The 26472-nt window shown below is 39.4% G+C and overlaps 2 protein-coding genes across 4 annotated transcripts in view; both read right to left on the reverse strand.

The window, feature by feature from the left end:
- The window catches only part of IQUB (IQ motif and ubiquitin domain containing), a 48378-nt gene extending 31233 nt beyond the window's left edge, over positions 1–17145 (reverse strand). The window contains exons 1-8 of one of the 3 annotated variants that reach the window (XM_042470646.1): positions 15969–16119; positions 15047–15126; positions 13664–14336; positions 11841–11975; positions 10332–10499; positions 10032–10207; positions 9650–9805; positions 8956–9166 (exon numbers count right to left, since the gene is read on the reverse strand). In XM_042470646.1, the coding sequence (XP_042326580.1) occupies positions 8956–9166; positions 9650–9805; positions 10032–10207; positions 10332–10499; positions 11841–11975; positions 13664–14333 (1516 nt within the window). In that variant the 5' untranslated portion in view covers positions 14334–14336; positions 15047–15126; positions 15969–16119. Of the gene's footprint in view, positions 1–8955; positions 9167–9649; positions 9806–10031; positions 10208–10331; positions 10500–11840; positions 11976–13663; positions 14337–15046; positions 15127–15968; positions 16120–17034 lie in introns of those variants that run through there. The other 2 variants (XM_042470645.1, XM_042470644.1) reach the window with 2 other exon arrangements.
- Positions 17146–20545: 3400 nt separating this feature from the next.
- NDUFA5 (NADH:ubiquinone oxidoreductase subunit A5) lies at positions 20546–26447 on the reverse strand. Its single transcript, XM_042466452.1, has 5 exons — positions 26280–26447; positions 24048–24092; positions 23622–23738; positions 22654–22719; positions 20546–20696 (listed from the first exon to the last, which is right to left on the reverse strand). Exons 1-5 carry the CDS (start codon positions 26298–26300, stop codon positions 20595–20597), a joined length of 351 nt encoding a protein of 116 aa, XP_042322386.1. The 5' UTR covers positions 26301–26447; the 3' UTR covers positions 20546–20594.
- Positions 26448–26472: the final 25 nt, after the last annotated feature.

The raw sequence follows: 26472 nt of genomic DNA on the forward strand, positions 1-26472 counted from the left end.
AGGTTAGCTAGGTGCTTAAGCAGTGATAAAAGGGGATTATGTGCTTTCTTTACTCTAAGCTTAGGAGGTGTGTTCGTGAATATGTCCTGCATTGCTTGCTTCTGAACTCTATAATACTCGCTGACATTTATATCTATCTATACTTGTCCATTTTTCCCATTGACTTTAACATACAAAGTAAATAAGGATAAAGGAAGAATTATTTAGAATGCACACCTCCAAAAAGCCAAAGATTCTATGTGCATATGAAATGCACTCCATCCCTATAGTACATACACCTCTGGGCCTCCCAACTCATTTCCTACATATCCTATGTAGGATGGACCACAAGTCAAGTTCCAAAGTTAGTGTCTCTAGATGTTTTTGGATTTTAATCCTCAGAAGCATCAGCCAGCATGGCCAGTGATCAGGGACTCTAGGCATTTTAGCAGGCTTCTAGAGTTATCTTACAGTCAAATCCCAAGCCACTCTTCTTACATCTGGTGACTCATGTCACAAATCTCTATCACCTGTGTTACTTTTGGCACACATGCCCTTAGGCGACTGAATTCTGGGTTGCATGTGCATCACAAGATTTAAGTGCTAGGCCTTGCAGTCAGATAACATCTGGTGAACAGTTGTAATTTATCATTTCAGATCATCTCTTCTTAGGAGAGTTTTCAAAGATGTAGCTGTATTGGTCTGTTACAGCATCAGACAGAGAAAGGGAGAAGGAGACTTTCTAGATCCTATTACATTCTATCCCACTACCAAAACTGTATAAATATGCTCAATAACCCGAGGCAATAATGTTCTGTACTGCATTTGAAGAATTAAACTGATATCCATAAAGGCTCATGCTAAAACAAAAATCAGTTAGTCTTAAGGATGCTGGTAATTTTCTTTCTTTTTTTCCTCCTTCTCTTTTTCGCCTTCTTCTGGGAAACTTCTTCAGAACTTCTGGATGGAATTAAAATGCCCGGACAAGAGGAAGTCTCATGTTTATGTGCCAAAAAGAAATTATAAATAAATAAATAAATAAATATCCAGATGTGATAAATATCCAGATGTGAAACATATGTCACGTGGCTCCAAAGAAGTCTTCAGACCAGTTTACACACAGCTGGACCCCACTTCAGACATGTGCAACAAGGCTAAGTGGAAGGAGAATCTGTAACCTGGCCTCCTCACCAGCCTCCTACTACTTCATAAAATGCTACACAGAGGGGCTAAGAGACCCTGGTGAATGGGGTAGGCTGTGGTGAAGGGAAGAAGATGGGTCCCCTAAATTTTGCTGTGGAGATATAAGCAATAATCTGTGAAATCATTTCATAAACAGCAAACTAAAATGCGCTGGGCCCTTGGTATCCAATGAGGTTTGGTTCCAGGATCCCTATGCATATCAAAATATGTGGATGATCAAGTTCCATTGAATACAATGCTGTAGTAAAATGGTGTTCCTTATATAAAATAGCCAAATCAAGGTTTTGTTTTTGGCTTTTATATTTATTTTGAATATTTTCAAGCCAAGTATGGTTGGATCCATGGATAAAGAATCTGGATACGGAGGGCCGACTATACACTGAGCAGTTGCTGAAATGTATGAATATTACATGGTCTAAAATAAGATTGCTGTTCAGGCACAAATACAGATAAACATCTGTATTTGTGGAGTGTTATCCTCTGCAGCATCCCGATGCCTGCTATTATTATACACTGCAAGGCCTGATTAATCATTTAAATGTCTATTAAAATGAGAACAGAAAATTCTATTACTGAAACACTAGCAAAGGTGACAAATTCTTTGAACAAGAGCATAAATTATCCAATTAGGTGTTGGTGCCAAGGTTAATAATCTCCTTCAGGAACCAAGAATGTTATTATTCTACATATGATACTACAGCAGCAGGAGACAGCACTAGCAGATTATCCCAAAGTAGGAACAAGAACACAATATTCTGAACCTTTCAGTCTGATTGATAAACTCAAGCTAAACTACCCAGGTAGAATAAACTAATTATTGTATCAGAAGACTAGCCTGTCTGCTCCCTTGGTAGTACCATTTCACTCTAGCAACACATACCATATTGGTGCTGTCAGAAAAGTAGATGCAAAGATATCAAAAATAATATCAGGGAAATCCTTGCGCTGCATGTTGTGGAGAAAATGTAACATACACAAATAAGGAACCCACAATCACTGAATTCTGGGTGCTTACACACACACACACCCCTTTTTTTATAGTGATAGTCTGAATTTCAGTTTGAGAAGAAGTCATGGATCCTTTTCAAAATAATCTGCAACCAAGTAACACTGAAGCAAATACCATTACAAGATGTGTAATCAGTTCAATGTGGTTACATTTGTGTGTACATTTCAATTATATTTTTTGTAAAGTTAAGGTTTACTTAGCTTGTTAAATGCAAAGAAATCTTTATGACTGTCTAGTATAGCAATCCACTTTTCAGCTACAGCCATAAAATGCCTGATAAACTCAATTAAATGAGCTCTTAATATGGTTTTAACTGGAGCTCTTTAGCTCTTTAGATTCTGTCAATTTAGGATGCTACATCTATCCATAGTGAAACTAAACATTAACATGATATTTCTATGACTGGAGCTTCCAACACCATTTAAAAATACCATTAGCAGGACTGGGACCATAGAGAGATAATTTACCAATGCAAATCCCTCCCCCTAGTTGATATTAGCATGAGGAAATGGGAAGAAACAGGTACCTGTAACAAAGCACCCACACGCCTGGCAACCCTCACACATGACGAGGGCACCACAGCTGCAGCGCGCTCACCAAACGGGATGTGTAACGGTGACATCACAGCTGTCTCTTTGCAGTGCCACAAAAAGGAGCTACTTTCGGGCACTCCTTATTTGCTCTGTAGCAGCGCCGCGCAATTTGGTTGCTGCGGCACTCCTGCGGAGCAAAGATAGGTGCCAGGAAGACACCTGTTTTTGGCAGTCTGTACCCTGCCAATGATAATGACCACAGAGGACATACATAAATTCAACCTGGACAATGAGGAAAACGAAATAGTAAAAGATTTCTCACACCTTGGATCAAACATTGATCATAACAGAAAGTGCAGTCAAGAGATAAGAAGACTAGGAATGGGAAGGGCAATGATGAAATAACAAGAGCAAAGATATACAACTGAGCACTAAAGTTGAATGATCCAAGCCATGGTATTCCCCATCACTATGTATAGATGTGAAATGTGGGCAGTGAAAAAACCTGATATAAAGAAAATTAACTCATTTGATATGTGGTGCTGGAGAAGAGTGCTGAGAATGCCGTGGGCAGTCAAAAAGACAAACAAATGAGTTCTTGAACGGATCAAGGATGAAATGCCCCTAGAAGCCAAGATGATTAAATTGAGGCTGGTATACTTTGGCCACATCATGAGAAAGCACAACTCACTTAGAAATGACAATAATGCTAGGAAAGATAGAGGGTAGTAGAAAGAGAGGTAGAAAGAGAGGAAGACCACATGCCAGATGGCTAGACTCAACTAGGGAAGTCATGGGAATAAATCTAAAACACTTAAGCAGAGCAGTGGGAGACAAGGAGTTTTGGAGATATCTCATACAAAGGGTCACCAAGAGTCAATGTCAACTCAGGGGACATCCTCAGCACTGTATTGCCCAAATCTTCAAGTTCATAGCCTCTACATAGTTCTAAAAATTTTAGGAGAGAAACAAAAATCTTACCAATCTGAAAACCCTGCCTATAAAATTTCTTCTTTTTATATTTTTATTCCACTGATCAGCAATCATTTATATGTATCTCATATTGATAATTGTTCAGCATGTATCAGGAAGCATCAGAGAGAAGAGAATTATGAGGACCATTTTTCATTCTAAATATTTCAGCAATCATCTTGCTTGATTTAGCAATAAATAGATGCTATTCTTATTCAACATAGCAGAAGTCTAAACAGGTTTCTCAGACCTACAAGAGGGCAGCATAAGCAAAGAAAAACAGTCATTCCTTGTGAAAAAGAAATGGATTTTCAAAACAGATTCCCTGAAACTGGCTTCATTTTAGAACTCTATTTGCTAGCCAGCAGTAGGTTGGTATTATTTAACTGATTTATGAGATGCTGTAAAAGGGCAGCTGAAAAGGCTATGAAATCCCTGATCAAATCTTACCACTGCCATGCACTGTGACATACATAATCAGGGCTGCAAGTCTATGAAAGCTCATGCTACCAACTTCTTTTTTCCCCCCAGTTAGTATCAAAGGTGCTACAACACCCCCTTTGCATACAAATTTCAGAGAGTCTTGCAAGACAAGATGGCAATTCAGCCCCCATTAGTCTATGCTGAGAAGATGACTGGTCCAACCTTTGAATCTGTGTTCAATACAGGTGATGGGAAGGAATGCGGGACAATCTGTGCAGCACATACAGCTATGTCCATCAAGATGGCCAGATGGGTCATGAACATCTGGGAGGCTGTCATCATTTCAGAGTCTTCTCAGATCTTAATTGTGCCAGAGTGACTACATTGGTTTGTCTCTCCCATTTCTGCTCTAAGACTTAGTGTAACATTAGTAAGATTCCCCATTCCTTCTCTCAAACCGTGTGGTGTTTTTTTAGGTGAACAAGAAGCAGCAAAATGTCTCATTTTTCCACCAAGCCTTTTCCAGCACTACCATGAGGTTGTCACATTCCCTTCTCCTAAAAGGAATACATTTGAGGATTACCAGAAGATTTAAACCCTCAGGAGCAACCTGATAAGGCTAGTGTGATTCTTAAACTATGCAATGAGGAGGACTGCCAATGTTTCCTTTCTAATGTGCCAGGGACCAATAATGTCAAGGTCAAAGAGATTCCAGCTCAACATTAGGAGGAACTTCCTGACAGTAAGAGCTTTTTAACAATAGAACACACTCCCTCAGAGTATAGCGGAGTCTCTTTCTTTGAATTTTTAAACAGAGGCTGGATGGCCATCTGACAGGGATGCTGTGATTGTGAGTTCCTGCATGGCAGGGGGTTAGACTGGATGGCCCTTGTAGTCTCTTCCAATTCTATGATTTTATGATTCTATGAATGTATTCATGTCCACTGGCTACAGTTGTCTATTTCTTTCCTGGAAACTCCCCAGGAACCAGCAGCTGATGGTTTGGGATCTGCACATGTCAAATAACCATCACTTTGAGTAGCACTGCCTTACAGGATTGTTGTAAGACTTACAAGAAAATAATGTATGTGAAAAGATTTCAATTAAGATTAATTGCATTTGCTTCTATTATTGTATACGGCATTAAAAACAAATCAGTTATGCTTGATGCCTGCCGTCAGATATTGACTAGTTAGCTTAAGTCAATATTCTGATCCACTTTCATTCATTGGGGTCAAGTAGATAGCCCAGCAGGAGCAGCCTCCATCTGCTCCAGCTATGCCAGGACTGTGCCAACTGCTTCAAAAGCAGGCTGTCACAGTGATCCCAAACCAGCTTTTATTCCCTTAACTCAGTCTCGGAGCAGCTTTCAGCCACTTTGGGGTGTGTGCATGATGTAAACACCATGCTCCCAAAGTGGCCAAAAGCTGCATTACAGTATTTGGCCCATGCGTATGTCAGCTTTAAGGGTATGAGGTACAAGTGCTGAGTGGAAGCTAATGTGGCAACAGAAGTTGCTCTACCCTTTCCTATCTATCCTGCAAATCGTTCTCTCATATCACCACAGAATCTATGCTTCATACTTCAACTTCAGCTTCTTTGCCCTATGCACAGCTTTGCATTCACAATTCACAATCAAATTAGTACAGCAATTTTCCCTTTCCTCAAAGAACCATATCTACAAATCTTCCTTGAACAACTGAACATTATGAACCATCACCTCAGCTCGGCCATTCAAGCTCAGAGGCTTTGGTGCTGTACAGTATTGCGGCTTGTAAAATTGTTCTTCAGTAGCACTATGCATTTAAATGCAATCACACATACAGTTTTGTGAATGACTACTTTCTTTGCCTTTTGATACAGCAAACTCATATTTAAAAGAGAACTAACATTCCCCCCAACTCATATGGTGTAATGCTTTTCGTTTCCTGAAATGACTTGAATTTCTTTGACTATATTTTTTTCTTTCATTTTTTCACTACAAAATCATGCCATATATTTCAAAACCTTTTAGTTGTACAGTTGAAGCCATGTAACAAACTCCTCCTGTTGTGTTCAGTAGCCATGCCCTTCACAAAGCTCTGGAGGACAATAAACGCATCAGATTGCTGTTACAGCAAAGTAGCATGACACTACAAGAATGTGAAAGTTGTCCTAGCAGGAGGTGAAAAAGTACTTCCTAGAATCTCTAAGCACTTGTATATAAAAGTGCCAACCAGTTACTCTATGGAGAAGCAACCAGTCAACAACAAACAAAACCAGAAACAAACAATATAGTGGGACCATGAAACAGGCAGAAGCCAGGTAGTAATCTGAGTCCAGACAATTCAGTGCTCTTTCATTTTACATTAGAAGCTGAATATGAGTCAGTTCTTACATACAGCTTCAGATGAGATGTGCTGCCTACACAAAAGTGAAAGTGCTCTTCAGGAGCAGCTTCAAAGGTGCCCTTTCAGTTCATTCAAGAGTCATCCAGACCAATCTCCCACCTGGAACAGCAAACAAACTCTGAATACAGTTCTGGAAAATGGCTCATAATATACACAAAGCCTGATATGAAACCCGATTTCTATTAATGGAGCTATTTTTTTAAAAAAAAAGTGGGTGGGAGAAAAGCTATGCTTGCATTAATGCAGGGTTATTACTAACCAACAAACACAAAGATTCTATTGCAGGGATTATTTAAATAGCAATGCATTATATACATTTTGAATGCAGGTCTTTCATCGGGGCAAATCAATATAATTTTTAGCTTTTTAATCTCAGAAGATTCTCTGCCAGACTGATTGGGCTTAAATTAACTCTTTGAGAGACCTTGGGTTTCTCTTCCCCGATTGTTCACAGAAATGCATGATTAAGTTGCTCAGATACTTGATGTCCAGATGTATCTTTGAAGAAACATCAAACATGCATCTCCATGGCATACATGACATACAAAGACGCATGAGATGGGGAATAAAAAGCACTCAGAATTCCATCTCAGATGAACCAAGTTAAGTAGCTGATGTTCCAGCTCGCCATGCTGCAAAAGGAAAAGAGGTCATCAGTGTGCCAAATGATTACAATCCCAAATGGTTACAGTGATTTAGATGGAGATGTAGGCCCAATACAGACAGGCCAAAATAAAATTGCTTCACGTAACTTTTACGGAAGCCACGCCAAAGCTACGATCCAGTCCTAAGGACTGGAGCGCAGCTTTGCCACAGCTCTTAGCATGCATGCATCACCTCCAAAGTGACCTAAAGCAGCTTTATTTTGGCAGTCTGTATGGGGCCGTTTAAAAAGGGGATCATTCCCACTGGCACCGGTTTTTCCTACCCGAATTCTGGAGGGGAGGGCACAAAGCCCCCTTAAACCAGTTCTGTTGGAACCGGGCATTTCAGTGCATCTTTCCAAAAGAACCACTCTTTTTCTACCAGCTGAGAATGGGAACTTGCTGTCGATTCAATTTGGAACACAGGAAAGGAGGGTTAATGTGCAAGAGCCGGATCATGCCCATCCCTTGTTCTCTCCCTGCAACCAAAGCCAAAGGCAGGGAGGATAGTCTCCTGGCAACATCATTAGACAGTGTATTTTAACAAAAAATGACAGTTTATGCATTTTTGCTATTGCATAGTTACAGCAGGCAGCACCTTTAAATACTCGCGTCATCAGTATGAAAAAGGTGTGCAGGATTTGCTTGAATTTTTTTTTAAAAAAATCTATCACTGGCTCTGGGGGTTAGGGATTGTTTTTCCACAACAGACTCTGCTCCCAAGTTTGTGCAAACTAAAGCTCTCTCACACATGTTATATTGCAATAATACCCCACATTTAAACCTGGGGGTTTTCTTGGCTGAGAGAGTGTGACTCCCCCCAAGGCTAACCTATCCCAGGTTTTCATGCCAACGGTTGTTCTGATGGGCTTGCCATTGCCATCCTCTGAGGCTGACAGGGGGAGGGGGATTTGCCCAAACAGTGTGACATAGATCCACATAATATGATTGACAGTTAAAAAAAACCCAAAGAACGATCAAAATTCGGTTCCATTTTAAATCAATACAAATTGTAATATGAAATTCAATGGAGTTAAACTGCCATGGAGAGATTCAATTAGAGTAAATGTAGTGGGAACTTTGATACAGTATTGCATCATCAAATCTCCCCTGATCTACTTAGCACAAAAATGCTGGTTTGAATGAGCCCATAGTCACTGTTTGCTTTGCTTTGCCTTTTCAACCTTTTTGACATGTGTGCATTTTCTTATCCCTACCTTTGCCTCCCCCACATATTGCACAGCCACCATTTACCATAGTTCCTGCCTCATCCATCCAGCTGTTTAGGATGAGCACAAACAGCTATGCCTGCTGGAATTTTGTAAGTTCTTTGGCATCATTTCCCTTTACTTCATCCTTTACATCCTTTGTTACACACCCCTAAGTTTTAACCTCAATTTAACCACTGGTCATATCAAAATCCTTAATTCTGGCCCCAAAACTTGCCTTTGACTTATATCTGAGGTTAATTTACAATCAAGTAGCCACTGTACAAAGGATTCTATCATATAATGCATATGTTAAAACAGAACATGCCTTTACAACATCACAAGACTGAGTCCATGCTAGGCTTTGGAAAAAATGAACAACCAGAGTTCCTAAAATCCCCATTTAAGAGTTTACCAATTTCACTGAACTGTATGAGACATCCCAGTTTGACAATGGCTTCGTCACAGTAGGTATGGTCTCACATAAAATCTTCTGGTCCGCAATCCAATAATATAAAGGCCCTAAATACACTTATATCTGACTATTAAAAGATTGTAGTTTTCATTTTATATGCATTTCTTAAAGCAACTTACATTCTAAAGCATGATAAAGTAATTCAAAATCATCCTTTGTTCTAGGATATAGCCTTCGATTATACTCCTTTAGCAGCCTTTCTGCCCTCTCTCTCTGTTTCCTTCTTTCTTCTTCTTCTTCCCATTCTAGTCTCAGCCTCAGTTGTTCTCTTAGTTTTTCGACTAAATTCTTTGCTAGCCATCGCCGGTAATAGGTTTGTATTACAATTGTCTGTAAAGGGGGTGATGGAAGAAGAGAAAAGAAAAAGAGGGTTAGTCAGTATGTGTCAAGGGCCTTAAAATCCTACCATATTTCACAATAATATTTCAATATGAAATTTGCTAAGTTTCCCCCCCCAGAAAATCATTTATAACAGACTAGCAAATGTTTTAAGTGATGAAAATAGTTAAGATAAGCTGAACATCTTTTAAAGAGATGTATTACCTATCAGCAATACATGATTACACTGAATAGAAATGTGGGACTAAAATTCTGAAATGAAAGTACAGAAAAGTCTAGTGCAGATGTAGGCTTAACAGTCTGATATTAACAATATTTACCCAAAAATATTTCTATGTTCTACAGAGTTTATTATCAACAGGTGCACAATGTGTTACAGCTGAATTATTTGTAGGTCACAAATTCATAATCCTTGCAGCCTTAAAATAGATCTTAATCTGCTGCTTTAAAGATTGCAACTTGATCAACACTTACTGCCTTAAGTCGTCGTTCATGATATTCATCAGCTGTCACATACGTTTTTGGTTCTATAAGTTTATCAGTGATATTTGACACATAGACTCCAATTTTTGTCATCTGAGTAGAAGTCGTATTTCTTGTCTGTTGTAGCTTTCTTCTCTCAAAAACTGTCTAGGAATGAAAATTTTAAATATTAATCCTCAAATTATATAAAATATCCTGTGCTACAAATGTTGGGCTCTTTCTCTCCACAAATTAAAATGATTGAAAACTTACTTTATGAATCAATTAAGAAAGAATAACCCATCTAATGGTGAAAGCTTCTGAAGCAGGGTTTTTTGTTTTGTTTTGTTTTCCATTTTCACATTAGCCTTATTTTATTTCTTTGCAAACATACCTGTGTTGACCTACAGAATTCTTCATATCCTTTCTCTGGACGTTTCTTTGGATCTGTCTGTGATCCTGCATTATGATATTCAATGCCTGTTTCCTTATGTCTAAATCCACCCAGAAATGGTTTCTCAAAGGTAGGCCTTTTAATCTCTACGTCTATGTTCTGGAATGTATCTGGATCTGTTCAGATAAAATCAGTCTTGTTAAATTATTTACAGGATGGTATTTGACTACCCAGCAAGAATGCAAGAATAACACTTTATTAGAATAAACTAGAATGTATATTTGAAATGCATGTGTTTACCAGTTTGTACTCTAACAGTTATAACGTCAGCCATGTAGAATTCCTGTAGGAGTTTATATGCTTTGATTGGAAAATTTTCTTCATCCAATGAGAACATATCAACTTGGATGGTCCCATAAGGATGAGCACCAAGATCCCATAAAGTCTCTTTATTGTCACTTATTCTCCCTAAAAATAAATATACAGATTATTAGATTTCATATAAAATAAAAAGAGCATCCATGTGTTTCTTTAGAAAGAAAAGAATTCTAGGAAAGCTGATGGTGTCATTCCTGTTTTTGTTGTTTCATTTATATCCTGCCCTTTCCCCGGTGTTGCAACTCAAGCAGCATACAAAAGTTGAAAGACAGATAAAAATATTTATAGAAACATAAGTAAAATATGTAAAACATTACTGTTAAAATACAATGCAGCAATCTATTGAATTTAAACACTTTAAAACCAATCAATTAAAAGATAAAAATCAACAAAAAAGCATACCATTAAAACTGCTTATTCTTCTTGTTGTTGCGTGCCTCCAAGTCATTTTTTTACTTTTGACCACCCTAAGGCAAATCTATCATAGGGTTTTCTTGGCAAGTTTCTTCAGAGGGGTTCTCTCTGAGACAGAGAGAGTGTGATCATACAAGATCATACAGTGGGTTTTTGTTAAAAAGCCTAGAATTACAGAGTTGAAAGAGACTCCTAGAGCCATCCAGTCCAACTCCTACCATGCAAGAATATACAATCAAAACATTCCCAACAGATGGCCATCCAGCCTGTTTAAAAATCTCCAGAGAGAGATTCCACCACCCTCTGAGGCAGCATATTCCACTGTTGAATAGAAATGTTTTCATATGCTGATGGGAAGATAGCAAGGAGGGAGTTATCCTAGCTTCTATGGAGGAAGTTCCAAAGCAGGGGAGCAGCCACTGATAAGATCTTCTCCTGTGTTACCACAAACATAGCTGGGAAGGAGGTGAGACTGAAAAAAGGGCTTCCCTTGAAGATCTTAATATCACAGGTAGGGTCATATCATTACAACTTAGTGTGTATGTCAGCCGCTGACATTTTAGCTTGTAAAACTGCATAGATTTCCCCTTTTCTACATTTATCTTGTAGAAGGTAGAGTGGGAGTTCTCAAACAGTAGTGTCTTCCTAAAGTGTGATGCCATAACACGGTAATAACGAATGGTGACAGGCCTCCACATGTGAATTCCAGTGGAGAGTTAATAACAATACAACAGTCCCTAATCCCAGCTCTTTGTTGGCTGGGAGTCTTCTCACTGTGCTTCTTTGAATCACCTTTGTGGCATCAACTGTTTCTACTGTTTCAGTCTCCTTGGGATCATGTTTACCTAAAGATGGCTTCTTCTCCAAGTATAAAGACTCCTGTTGTTGCTCATCTCTACACCTCAAAACCCCAGTTGGTTCTACTGAGCAGCATTCAATTATCGTATGGGTTCACTTCATGATTAAATTTACAGATCCAAAGAGAAACAGGGGTTCTTACTACCAGATAATACATACCTATCAGCATAATTTGCAGTAGGTCCAGTGGTATTTTTAATCGCTTTACAAAGTACATCTTGATTTGCTCCACAGTCTGATTAATCTTAAATGTCTTAGTGAAAATCTGGATATCAGGATGTAGCATGAATTTAACTGAAAAATAAACAAATTCATTATATTCTCAAACAACTGACTTCAAACATGAGCTCTCTAATCCAGTGAGTTATATCAAGTTTCCAGTTTTTTGCTCTGGGCATCTAAAGTGCTTTTAAAAAATGCATTGAATTAAGCAATGTATTGGAATCAACATCTTTATTATTATTATTATTTAAAATGTGTTATTTAAAACTAAAGACAAATGTAAATAATACAAGTATTATGGCCATTTGTTATAGTGTGTAACAATACACTATTATGCAATAATATCATAATCATGATCTTACTAAATGATACATAGAAAAAGGAACAATCAAGTCTAATCCTTTGGCTGCCATTATTCACAAAAGCAATTAGTCTTTGCACGTAGTAACAATGGCCACAATCCTGTATGGTCCAGCACAGTTCAGTAGTTCTGTGTGCAGATCTATGCTACAGCTGGCCATTCAGCGACTCCGTCGTAAGAGTTATTGTAAGAGTTGCTGCAGGCCACCACCACCACGCTGGCTATTCCATGCTTAGTGAGAGGTGGAAGATCAGAGATATCTGGCTATTTCCTCCTAGCCAGATGAAAAATTATTACATCCTCCACTGAGCTCTGCTGGGGCCCTCCAGAGGTCTCAGTGGATAAGACATTCATTTTATGTCTATCCACGGACATAAAACATCATCTTCCATTTCCTACCACTCTCATCCAGGCATGGAATTGTTATGAGGGGCAGCAGTGATTCTTTGGTAGATCCAGATGCTGAGGGGCTTCCTTTGTTATGGAGGAAGGCAATACCAACCTCTGCATCAAATAAATAGAGACATGTGCCCAAAGGAGTATGCTGCAAAATGCATAAAACTCAAAATCACTGTGCATATTAGGGACACCCCCCTAGAATTTAACAGGAATGTCCTTGCTCACATAGAGAGCCTTGTGGGATATCTGGAATGCATGAACTAACTAAGGAATGCCTTAACTATACAGTGAAACCTTTCCACTGACTGGCTGGGGACTGCCCATGGATTGCCACAGCCCATATTATTCAACAGCACATGAGGATCCCCCAGCAAAACCTTGTAAGCTGACATTATATTTAGGCTGAATGACAAAGCACACTTGACTGCTCTAGCTTTAAGTAAACATGCATGGTTTTCCCTCTGTGACATATTTATATAGTGGACCCTCCCCATCTACATGGGTTAGGTTCTGCCCTGCCCTGCCCTGCTTCTTTCACCCCTGGTTTTTTGCCATCTGCGACGGGTGGTTGGGGGGGCAGGGCAGGGAGAACCTAACCCATGCAAGTTATGTCTATGCCATGTGGCTTTTAAAAAAGCAAACACTTTTTTGGTAAATTTGTAGTTGTTCCACTATATGGATGTATTGGTAATATTTTAAAAATATTATCTTTTGCTATATGGTTTGGTAACTGATTTTTTTTTAAAAAAAACACCATTGTTCATAATTTTGGATGCCTTTGGACATCAGGATAAAGGAAGAAATAGGTGAAAATGTATTGGCCTTAGTCCTTTTGATGAGCCCATGGTACAGGAAACTCATTGAATTAGTGGGCTTTTTGCAGATGTAGATTCACCATAAAACAGCTGTTGCTGCTAGCAAGAGGATTCATGCTGTTGTTGTTGCTATTTTGTTGTGAGCTGGTACTAAATACATTTATGACATCGGGTACACTGTATACCTGTTACATCAGGCTCTCTAACACGTTCTTGACCTTTTGCTCCTTCAGATGCCAAGGCTTCTATTAACTCATCTTTTCCAAAACCGACATGCTGTCGAGGAACACTTTCATCAACGCCTCCAGTTGTTTCACTTATGGCAGCACCCAGATCATCTCCTGTTGGTCCAATCTGAACACCAAAATCTTGGACATCTGAAGTATCTTTCTGAACCTCTTGGGATTCTACAATAGGTGTCTCTTGTTTTTCTCCTGTGTCTAGTCCCTCAGTCGGTTCTTCAGCCGCAGCTGGTCCCTGAGCTGGTTCTTCAGAAGTGGCCAGTTCTACCACAGCATCCTGTTCCTGTGTTGGTTCCTCGGAAGGAGCAAAGCCTTGCACTGATTCCTCAACAACATCTGGAGCCTGCACTGGTTCTTCAGCAGTAGTCTGTTCCTCCACAGCATCAGGTCCCTGGCTCTGTTCCTCAGTGGCACCTAATTCATATGCCGCTGAGTCTGGATTTTGCTCCTGCTCTGTAGGCAAAGTTGTTTCATCCACTTGCTCTTTATCTATCTGCTCTTCCTTAATGCCTGCAGACTCTCCATGTTCTGTTGCAGAGGTGTCTTCTTCTGCCTCTTGCTTTTCAGCTTCCACTTCAGCCAGGTCACCTGCCTCCTTTTCTGGATCAGCCATTATCTTTATGTAAAATGAATTAAAAAATGTACAGGAAAATGTGATTTTGAATTTAGACACTGGTTTGGGCTACAATCCTCTCTCATATGTCTGACTATCCTTTGCACTCTTGGACAAACCCACAGATGGAAAAACATAATCCATTTCAAAGTTTTAGTTCTAAATTAGTCATTTTACTTTCTATCTACATGACATTAAGAAGCAGCATTTCTAAAATATAGCTCTCTTTAACACATTAAACAAAAACTGGTATGTATATTTGATAGCAAACAGTAAATTTAAAGAGGACAGTCACAAATTACTTCAACATATGCCTATTATTAAATCCATGAAATTACATTTGAATGAGGTAGGGAAGAAAAAAATGAGGTAGGGAAGAAATCTCTGAGATCATTAGAATGTAATTTAAGAAATTACCAAAAATTGGCTATCCGCAGATGAAAACATAGGCTGTGTCTTCACTGTCGAAATAATCCAGGTTGACATCACTTTAACTGCCATGGCTCAGTGCTATGGGATTCTGGAATCTGTAGTTTTGTGAGAGCTTTTGCCTTCTCTGTTAGAGAGCTCTGGTGCCAGAACAAACTACAATTCCCATAATTCCACAGCACTGACCCATGGCAGTTAAAATGGTGTCAACCTGGATTATTTCAACAGTGCAGACGCTGTTGTATTATCAATACAAGATAACACTCATTCACCCATTCATTCACCTATTTTGGAGATAATGCTGTTGAATTCTTATTTCTGTGAATCACCACGTTCTTTGTCTCATGAAGGATACAGTCAAATTCTACAGAACACAGTAAGCAGACATTGCTGAACCAGATAACTAGTTTAAAATTTACTAGTAAGTAAATTTAATAGTAAGTAGTAAGCAGACATTGCTGCACCGGATCACTAGTTTAAAAACTTGTTGAGTTTAAGGTGTGTTAAATTAAGTATTTGGGTGTAGCTTGGTCTTCGGTGTTATGTTAGCTTTACAAAAATCTGTTTCTTGTGGGGATAAAACTACTAGAACTGGTTCGTTGATATGCATAGATAGTTCCGTTACTATTAGTAGTAGTAATAATTCCTGGTGGAGAGCAGCTATAGGGACTGTGCCGGTGACAAATCAAAGTTCACCAACAATACATTTCATCCCAAAGAAAGCTGAATCTGTTAAGGTTCAGCCTGTGATAGCCATCTTTCCAAGGATCAGGACTTGAGTTCCCAGAATCCCAGACCATTAGCCAAGTAAATGGGGGCTTCTGATAGAGGAAATCCAAATCCTGGAAACTAGAGGACCAAGGTTTGAGGGCCAGCCTGCAATTGTTATAGATTATTGATTATTGATTATTTTAAACCCAGAATTTTAATCAGAAATCAGCAGGGAGACCAAGGGGTCGTTTGGAAAGGAAACATTTTTATTTTTAGCTGCAGCACTGTTCCCAGTAGGAAATTCATCCAAATTACTGGGACCCTGAATTCAAAGTGAACCAAGGTTTTTTTTATAGCATTTTGAACAAAGAAAACTACAAATCACATTTTCACGGATTACAATGAATTAAACATTTACACCCCTGTATATTCATTGGCTGTCCTAACATACGTCTCTATCCCTCGTGGCGGGTTAACCATCTATCAATCTCTTACCTATACGTTTTGTTTCACTGTCCTCAAATTGTTTATGCAGTACTTCCATTTATTTGGGTTAGAATCTTAAGTTAGGAGCCACTTCCAAATTGTTTACATTCCTAAACAGATAATTTGACATGACCTAGAATATCAACCTTTGCTTTTAGTACTGTATGTTATAGATGATTGATTATGGATTAAAATTCTGAATTTTAACCATTCTACCATACTTGGCTTGGTCAAGCAATAAGCAGGCGAGAGGTGATCAGTTGTGGGGTTTTCACCTGAGGTGGCATATTGATTATTGGTTGATTATTGATTATTTTAAGACCAGAATTTTAAAATACTGTAATCAATAATCAATAACACCCCCTTTCTTCATACTAACAAAGTACAAGGTGTAAATTACCCCAGGCACAGTGTCACAAGTTCTCACTGTTGTAAACCTTGAGGCTTCTTGAGGCAGAGCAACAAGTTCACAAAAGGTGAAGCCATTAAGCTACTCCTGGCTTTAAGGGCCTTTAATGAAAGGCTTTAATAAAGGTCCATAAATCCAGGAGCAGGGTTCAAATCCCTGCAAAGCCATGGGAGCCCACCTTGGGCAAGTCACACTCTCTCAGCCTCTACCTGGAGTAATTTACACCTAACCCATTATGGATACCCTTCCACCTATTCATTACTTGACCAAAACAAGTATTTGGACCTCCTTTCCCAGAAGGCCCCAGTCATTTGCTTGGTTTATGGCCTGGGCTTCTGGGAACTGGAAGCCAGGAAACCTGGAGCCAACTGAGGACTACAACTCCCAGAGTGCACCACGCACAACGCGAAGGGAGGGGTTAGAACCTTTCACGCTTTGACTCCGCCTTTCGACTACTATCCCGAAGCTCTTTGCGCCGCCACGGCCAAGGTTTTTAAACGGGAGCTGCCGCGCACAGCATGCTGGGAACTGTAGTCTGCCACTCACAGAGGCGCGACAAAGGCCGTTTTGTGCCGTGGTTGCCCCTCTTCCGAGCCTTCTCAATTCTCTGCCACTATGATTAATAACTGCCCCCCCACGAAAATAGAGCATTGGGGTTTTTTTTACCTTAACGCACTGACGTCACCGACGCTCCGCAGCGCCGGCCGGTTTCTCCCTCACCCGCCCCGGCTCTTCTTCTCTCGACCAACCAGCGTCGCTGTAGCCATAGCAACCGACTCGCCCCGAACTCTCGCGATACCCGAAGAAATAACGCAGTTCGACGTCACCCTAGAATATTTAGCTCCAGCCTATAGACACCTGGGATTTGTAGTTTCGCAAGGTCTTTTACCCTTCCCTGCCAAAGAGGGTTGGCGCCTCATAAAAACTACAAATCCCTCCATATTTGCGGCTTTGATTAATATGTTCTCTCTAGGAATCTCTAGGTCCTCCAGTGCAACTCTATGATCAACTTAAATGAAAAGTTGCACTGAATGACCTAGAGATTCCTAGAGAGAATACTCTACTAGGCATTTGTAGCTCCTCCAGGACAGTTCTATGGCCAGTGTCTGTCAGACATTGACCACAGAGTTCCATTGGAGGACCTAGAGGTTCCTAGAGTGGGGTCATCTCAGGTTAAAAACATGGTGTTTTTCTTATTTGCGGTTTCCCCCCATATTCACAGCTGTCTTCTGCCCCTAACCCTAGTGAATATGGAGAGACAAGTGTGTATACACACACACACACACACACACACATATATATATACACATACATGCATAGTGTGTATGTGTGTGTATATATAAGGGCTGTTCCAACAGTGGAACACACTCCCTCGGAGTGTAGTGGAGTCTCCTTCCTTAGAGGTCTTTAAACAGAGGCTGGATGGCCATCTGTCAGAGATGCTTTGATTGAGAGTTCCTGCATGGCAGAATGGGGTTGGCCTGGATGGCCCTTGCGGCCTCTTCCAACTCTATGATTACACACACACACACACACAGGGAATGCACACACATTCTCTATAACATATATGCACATGTGTGTGTATATATATGTCTGTGTTTCTGTGTGTGAATATATATGTACACAGGCAGAGTATACATAAATGTGCACAGTATATATGTGTGTGTATACACACACATACACAAGCACAGTACACATACATGCACATGGTGTATATATATGTATGTATCTATAAATATATAAATATATGCACACAGAGCATACACACGGTCTCTCTCTCTATATAATACACTCACAGTATACAAATGTGCACATGGTGTGTATATATATATGTGTATGTATATATAAATATATACATACACTATATATATATATATATACACACACACACACACACATACAGAGTACACACACATTCTCTCTCGATATAAAATACACACCCATTGTGCACATACATGCACACAATGTATATATGTGTGTGTGTGTGTGTTGATTTTAACACATACAAACTATTTCACAACAAAATAAACATATCAGGAAAGCAGAAAAAAGCAAAAGAAATGGGAAAAAAGAAAAATTATTGAAGACTATGACACTTTGTTTTTAAGCAAATCGAGTTAGAGGAGGCTGCCGGTGCCCAGCGTACTTTTAGGTCTAAATCTAATCTTTACTGACACTGTTTTAGCTTCCATGGCTCCAAACAATGGAATCATAGGATTTGAAGTTTGTTAGAGCACCAGAGCTCTCTGACAGAGAAGGCTAAATGTCTCTCAAAACTACAAATCCCAGAAATCCATAGCACTGAGCCACAGAAGTTAAAGCAGTGTGAAACTGCATTACCGTATTTCCACAGTGCAGATTAGACCTTTAAATAACCTAATAATAACCCACCTTGATACATGCTTACTTCATGTGAAAAGGGACATTAAGTCCGCTGCCGCACAATGGCAATGTAAAAGTTCATCCTAAAAACTGTGACTCCTTCCACAAATTATGCATTATATTGGTTGTTTTGTTTACTCCATTCTGTTTGATAAAGCACATTTTAAAGCACTCCTGGTAAGGAATACAAGCACAGTTCCAACCATTTTACAAGTATAAGGGTATTAATTGAAAATAAAGCAAGAGATGTTGTTGAACATCTACAGAAAAGTTATTTTTTCCTTATATATCCCATGTTTCTCTCAATAGGTGGTTAACATTTAAAAACAATATACAGTGGGCCCTTGGTATCAGCTAAGGTTTGGTTCCAGGACCTCTCATGGATCCCAAAATCTGTGGATGTTCAAGTCCCATTAAATACAACGGATAGTAAAAACAGTGTCCTTTACATAAAATGTCAAGATCAAGGTTTTGTATAATTTATATTTTTTAAAAAATCAAGCCATGGATGCTTGAATCCATGCATATAAAAAGCCAAGTGTAATTAAAACTATACAAAAGCTTCAATAACAATATAAATATAAGCACTTAATAACCAATGGAACAGTTGATATTCAACATTAAAATAATTATAAGACAACACATAAATCTTTTAAAAGGTAAAGATTATTTCAACAGTAAAATTCAATCAAGACCCTCATTTCAATAGGAAAGTTCAGTTACAAGTTTCTTTTTAAAATCTTGATATTTCTTAGAATAATAATTTGCTCAGCATTGACCTTAATTTCTGTTCAGCACTAAATTCCCATCTTCAGCCAGTATGCATCCTTTGAACGTAATGTTTACCATACTGTCAATAGATGATGCCCTCTTGTGGCCTTTCTTGTAAAAGAAACACTGCGTATAGGAAAGCAGCAGAGTACATTTGCAGACCTTTGTAGTTGTGTGCCTTCAAGTCATTTATGACTTATGGTGCCCCTAACGCAAACCTACAACAGGGTTTTCTTGGCAAGGTTTGTTCTAAGGGGGTTTGCCATTGCCTTCCTCTAAAGCTGAGAGTGTGTTACCAAGTGGGTTTCTATGGCTAAGCAAAGATTTGAAACCTGGTTTCCCAAGGACCTAGCCCAACACTCAAACCCTGGCAGCACCAAACTTTTAAAATGTCAGTAAGGACTGCTGGTAGTGCTGTTGCATAGTTTAGGTTTCTGCTCCCCCAATTCTTCAGGCTATACCAACACACTTGCCCTTGTGGTATCCTTTTAGTTGACTGTGAAAGAATAGAGGGTTGACTAAAATATCTAGGTCGACTTATCCACAGATCAGTGCAAGTGCTGTAACTCTTTATCAAAAAAGGAACCATGCCCTGGTAAAACGTGACAGCTTAATCCCTCCTCAGAACACCTAAAACAAGCACCAACCTCCTTTACACTCTCATCCCTCCAGCCTGTAGGATGAGCACAAACAGTTATGTCTGCTGGATTTTGTAGGTTCTTTGGTATGATTTTCCTTAGCTTTGTCCTTTACATCTTTTGCTTCACGCCTTTAAGCTTTACCCTCAACTTATCAATGGTTCATATCAAAATTCATAATTTTGGCCTCCAAACCTGCCCTTGACTTACACATGCGGTCAACTTATAGTCAAATACATATGGTATGTGGTTTCTACAAATGCCAATATCCACAGAATTTAAGTTTAGAATAGAAAAATTGCTGACACCCCTTCCAATGCTGTGATAAGTGTACTGTACAAGTGATTTTCCAATACAGAGACAGACCAAAAATCTGAGAAGGAACATTAAAGATGCCCAACATACATTTATTGAAATAGCTACATATAGTGCCAACTATATTGGCCATTTCCACTGATCCGCTGGAGGCTCTTCAACCAAAGGTTCCCATGCCCGCCACTGTGCCATCTTCCTGGCTAGAGTGAGTTCACTTTCAGCCTGTGGATAAAAAAAAAAAAAGTTAAAGGCACTCTCAATGCTACACCTGAATTGGCCACTATATATTTGGGTGAGTTTGCGCACTCACATTCCTTTTAAAAAGCCTATTTATTAGTGCATCTCGAGATACAGATTTTAGTTAACACTCTCCTTGCTAAACTTTCCATAGTAGAGCACAGTATAATCCCTCTAGTACAGAAGTTCTCAACCTGTGGATTGCAACCCCTCTGGGGATTGAACAACCCTTTCACAAGGGTCGCCTAAGACCATCAAAAAACACATATTTCAGATGGCTTTAGGAACTGAGACGAAAATAATTTTATGGTGGGGGGGGGTCACCACAACATGAGAAATTGTATTAAAGGGTCACAGCATTAGGAAGGCTGAGAACCACTGCTCTAGTATATGAATGGTGCCATTCAATGTAGGAAAAGGCTGTGCATCCAGTATGCACCTGCTTTTTGGGAAAGCCTATTTAGAATACTATAGTGGTTTAAAACTGGAATTCTCCACAGGTGCACATGTTTTTACTTACTACCTAGTTGTGAGTGGTGGCTTTGTGTATGTTAAATTGTTGCTTGATTTACTGTGTAAGTAGCTGTTGGGGGGAGAGAGTATGGAACGATGAAATGAATGCTGATTGGTGGAGTGTTTGAGGTTTGCAGGATGCAATTGATGAATGACCCTTGCAGTTTGTCTGAATGGAGAATAGTTTAGCCTGGGCTTTAAGAAGTGTGCAGAAAAGAAATGTGTTTCAGAGGGGTTTGAATTAGGCAAGGGTTAGACTGACAGAAAGGAGTTGACTGATTTAGCTTGAGAGTGTGATGTTTTAAATGTTATGTATAAATCATCTACTGTTTTAGATTTAACTTCTGTAAATAAACTCTTATTTTTGTTTTTACACTTTGGCCTCTGGAACTGCTACCATTCTGAGAGTTTTGTTTCAGACAAGGTGTCTGTAGTGGAGCACTGAAGGTGAAAGAGTGGTATCCTATTGAGGAGAATAGTAGTATAAATCCCCTAGGAGCGTTGACGGCATTTACAATGACCCCACAGATGGTGTTACACAAGGGGGGGGGGGGCAAAACGAAGTTTCTTACATATAGCAGAGCTGGGGATCTAGGAAAACTCTTACACTGAGTGTTTGCAGAGAACACCAAGGTAAGTCTTCACATTGGGTTGGCTGAATGTAAAACCCCACATATTTGGTGGTCCAGGTGGTGGGGTATAAGCATTTGGTGTAGCACTGATGGGACAGAAAATGAAATCCCCACAATGGTACAGATAGATTCAGTGTGAGGAGAAATAGCATGTCTGCGTGTCTCAAACAAGCCTGAAATGCTATTTGACTTAAACATTATATCCCCCTGATTAGGACTCAAGGAAAAAGGGCTTTACTGCTGAACACGTTTTGGCCAACAGATAACAAAACGATTTGGCAACTAAAGTTAGAATAGTTTTCATCAAAGAAAACCATGGTTCTTGTCATCCACAATCCTTTTCAAAATCACCTAGGAGTCCTAAAACTGAAAACAGAATCTTCTCCTCCTCTTCACATAGGAACTGACTCTCTAGTTTTGGGAGATGCTAAGAGGACTGCGGTGGAGAAGACAGCTTCTCTTCCCAGTGCCAACGACAAAGAGGAACTAACCTTTAAATGTTGTCCTCTGCTTGACAAATAACACATTGAGGCTTATCAAGAAGTAAATCTTACTGGACCTATTTAGAACTGTGTTGATAATGTCACTGCTAGTGTTTTAGTGAAATCCTACTATGCTGGAAAAGCTAATCATATTAACAATAAACTTTATATTTTCTCTACAGAAAAAAACAAAACCACAGGTCCATCTTCCAGAATTCATTATATTTAATGTATATTTTGGAATTCTTTTATTTTTCCCAATGTACAAACTTATGGAAAATAATGAGATTTGTGATTTATACAGGGGAATTTTACCTGCAAAATTACTTCTTCTATCTGTCCACAGTTGATTTTATTTTCCAATTTTTCCACATTGGGCTCCTGCAAGTTCAAAAAAAGAAAGAAATAAAATTAAAGGACTGGATTTCTTTCACAGTATATAAGCAATGTATTCCTAATTCCTACTGAATGAAAAATGCCCAGGATCTTCTGAGTACAGAAAGACCAAGACTAAGCAAGTTATATACTGTATTAAGAATAGTGAAAAGACCAAAATGAATTATTGTTGCAACCAAGTGAGTACACTGTTCACACATGTGAATAAGTCAAAACTTTACATATCAAAGATCAGAATATGTTTGTTTAACAGATAAAAATCAATTAACCATTTAAAACTAAAATATCTGAAACTAATAACAAGATAGTTCTGGACATTTTTACAGTTCTGGTATATGATATTTGTGAAGATTACACAACTGTCTCTGCTCAACACGTATTATATTTATTAAAATGTAGTTTTATAGGAAGAAATCTTTTAGGATAGTTCTAAGTAAAGGTATGGGATTATGCTGTAAATCCAGGCTGCACCCCCACTGCAGAAATAATCCAGCCTGATACCACTTTAACTGCCGTGGCTCAGCGCTATGAATTCCTGGGAATTGTAGTTTTGGGAGACATTTAGCCTTCTCTGTCAGAGAGCTCTGGTGCCACAACAAACTACAAATTCCAGGATATTATAGCACTGAGCCATGGGAGTTAATGTGGTGTCAACATGGATTATTTCTGTAATCTGGATGCAGTCCAGTCTGAGATATTGAGAGAATACCTACCAGACTCTTTCTTTAAAATAACTAAAAAAAAATTAATTCATTCCTATCAAAATTAGGAATGGAAAACACAATTAAGAAACATTATCTGTTTGCTAATCTGAAACATACACGTGAAGTATGGCATTACTATCTCACTGAATAATGTAATCTAAGAAGCTTCATTGATGTACTTACTGTTTTGACCATATCAAACCTCTCGTTCACAATTTTCTCTGTGTATTTCCTATATGCTGCTTCTCGAGGGATAGTGTCCAGAGCAGCAAGAATTTTGGTGTAGAGTATCCTGAGACGCTGAAAAGATGACATGGCACTAAGTAAACAATAATTTAAGATGAACTATTAAACTTTCACTGAAGCTAACTAAGGGACAAAGCAAATGGCCAGGAAAATCACTGCTTAATACAATAGGCAGTATTTATATTTAAATTCAGTTACTATAATTTATCAACCAGGATGCAACAACTGCACAGCTTCAGGATCTATCAATTACTTTCAAGGTCTTCAGGTATCACATTACAGTTACATAGACATTATACAAAGAAGGCTAATGGTTTGTTTCCCTTTTTATCAATTTTAGATAAGCAGGTTTACTGTACTTACATCATGTGGAGTTTCAGATACAGCTAGCCCCACCAGTCCAGTGGTCTGCAAAAATAAAAAATACATATACTTGTTAATTAACTCTGCAACCTAATTTAAAGACACTTAAATAGGGTTGCCATAAGTGAGGACCTCCAAACCGGGACAAATGTAGGACAAATGCAGGACAACATTTTCAAATGTAGGACACATTTTATAAAAATGGAGGACAGCTTCGGGAGAAATTTGCATACTACAAGTAAAGGTGTTTAGGGCCTCAAAAACGATCCTGTGATAAAGAATTACAACAATACTGACCTGGTAGACATTTAAAAGATGAGGCATTTAGACTCCCAGTGAAACAGGAACCATTTATGGCCTTTTTTTCTTTGCTCACTGTAACCTGGAAGGTCAGGCCTTTTGCAAGACATATATACCAAGTGGGCTGGCAATAGCTCTGAGTGGTAGATGTTTTGAAGCCCTGCTCTCTAGGCTAAGCCAGGCGGGGAGGGTGGCACACAGCCATGGGGAGGGCTGGAGCTGCCTCCAGGGCCTTGCTGGGGGGGGAGGTCCTGGGGGAGGGGCCAAACCAGGGCGGGACTGTGTGGCCCCGCCCCAAACCGGGAAAGTCCCGCCCCCAGGCGGGATATGGCAAGCCTACACTTAAATAGATCTTATCTGTTTTTACTTGAATAATTACCAGTTAAATTTGCATGTAGATAACAACAATGGTAATGAAACAGAAAGGAAACTTGACACACAAATTAAAAACATTTTAGAAGAAGCTTATGTAAAAGAGAAAAGACGTCTTTAAAGTGGTATGTACTACTTTCATTTAAAAAAAAGTACAGGTGTAAAAGTACTCAGACAGTCCACTAGTTCACAAATGTTTTAAATCAACTAATGTAACCAGTTCATTAAAGCTGTATTACTACCGATAAGTAAATTAATTTCCAGGTGCATCAATAACTTTTAATTCTTTCCCCTCCAAAATGCTTTAACTAGATAAGGCACCTAAGAATCATAAAAAACTTGTTCAATCCATGATAACTGATTACATATTAAACAAAACCTCCTCCAATGCATTAGATTCAAGGACCACTACGAATTACAGTTGGTATTCTGTTGTATACAACCTAGAAGAGTGATTATAAGATGCAAATAAGCTGCAAAACCTATGCAAACTCCAAGCAGTATTTTAGAAACATCCCTAAGGTGAGGATCATTCGGTGCTCCACACTCCTCCACACATACAATATGTGTATCCAGTATGAAGTAGATTAGATGGGAACATGGACTACTTGCATCACATTCACAGTGACCATGTAAAGTGGCCGATCTGGCTGGGGCTTATGTGAGTTGAAGTCCAAAATACCCAAAGGACCAAAGTCTGGGAATCACTGCTGTAGATGCACCAGATTCCTTTTTTTTAAACTAGACCCTACTGTAGTGGTCCCCAAATTGTGCCCTTTTAGAGACTTTGGACTTCAGCTCCCAGAAGCCTCAATCATGTTGTTCAATAGTCTGGGATTCTGGGAGCTGAAGTCCAAATCTCTTAAAGAGCAGAGTTTGGGGACCACTGCCCTACAGAGTCAGGGATCACCTGACAAAGCACCACAAAATGCAGGTATAAGGACACTAATATAATTGTAAATCTATGCTTCTTAGTCCTACTCTTATATGTATGTGTGTTTGTGTGTGTGTGTATACTGTATATATATATATGTGTGTGTGTGTGTGTATATAGGACTATATATATATATATATATATATATATATATATATATGTATGTCTATATAGGACTATATGTGTGTGTATATATATGTGTGTCTATATATAGGACTATATATATAGTCCTATATGTGTGTGTGTAATCCTTTTAGACTAGGCCAGTGGTCCCCAAACTGTGCCCTTTAAGGGCTTTTGGACTTCAGCTCCCAGAATCCCACATTATTAGCCAACATGGCTGAGGCTTCTGGGAGCTGAACTCCAGTCTTTTAAAGAGCACTGTTTGGGGACCACTGACTTAGGCTCTTAAAGGCATAGCCATAGCCTAGTGGACCCCAAACTGTGCCCTTTAAGAGGTTTTTTTGGACTCCAGCTCCCAGAAGCCTCAGCCATGTTGGCCAATAGCCTGGGATTCTGGGAGCTGAAGTCCAAAAGCCCTTAAAGGGCACAATTTGGAGACCACCGGGGCCCTAGAGAAAGAAAGGAACAGGCTAGCCCCCCCGCATGACCCCGGTCCCTCTCACCTTCTTGAGGATGCCAGCCATAGCCACTACAGTAGTTCCCTCACGCCGCTCAATGACAAGGAGCAGCTACTGCGCGTGCGCAGAAGGGAAAGCGAACACAAGCGGTTACGCGTAGAGGACGGAGAGCTAAGGTCGACCGAGTGCGCATGCGTGCGACCCTCGCTGTGTGGGAACGGGGAACCAAGCGTACGAG

Source organism: Sceloporus undulatus, chromosome 5, assembly GCF_019175285.1.
Source record: "Sceloporus undulatus isolate JIND9_A2432 ecotype Alabama chromosome 5, SceUnd_v1.1, whole genome shotgun sequence".
NCBI lineage: Eukaryota > Metazoa > Chordata > Lepidosauria > Squamata > Phrynosomatidae > Sceloporus > Sceloporus undulatus.

Excerpts from the sequence above, each read along its gene's own strand:
- NDUFA5 (XM_042466452.1), bottom strand. The coding sequence starts at position 26,300 with ATGGCTGGCATCCTCAAGAAG. Across the intron at positions 24,093-26,279 it reads TGGCTGGCATCCTCAAGAAG|ACCACTGGACTGGTGGGGCT; the intron begins GTGAGAGGGACC and ends TTATTTTTGCAG. Across the intron at positions 23,739-24,047 it reads TATCTGAAACTCCACATGAT|CGTCTCAGGATACTCTACAC; the intron begins GTAAGTACAGTA and ends TCATCTTTTCAG.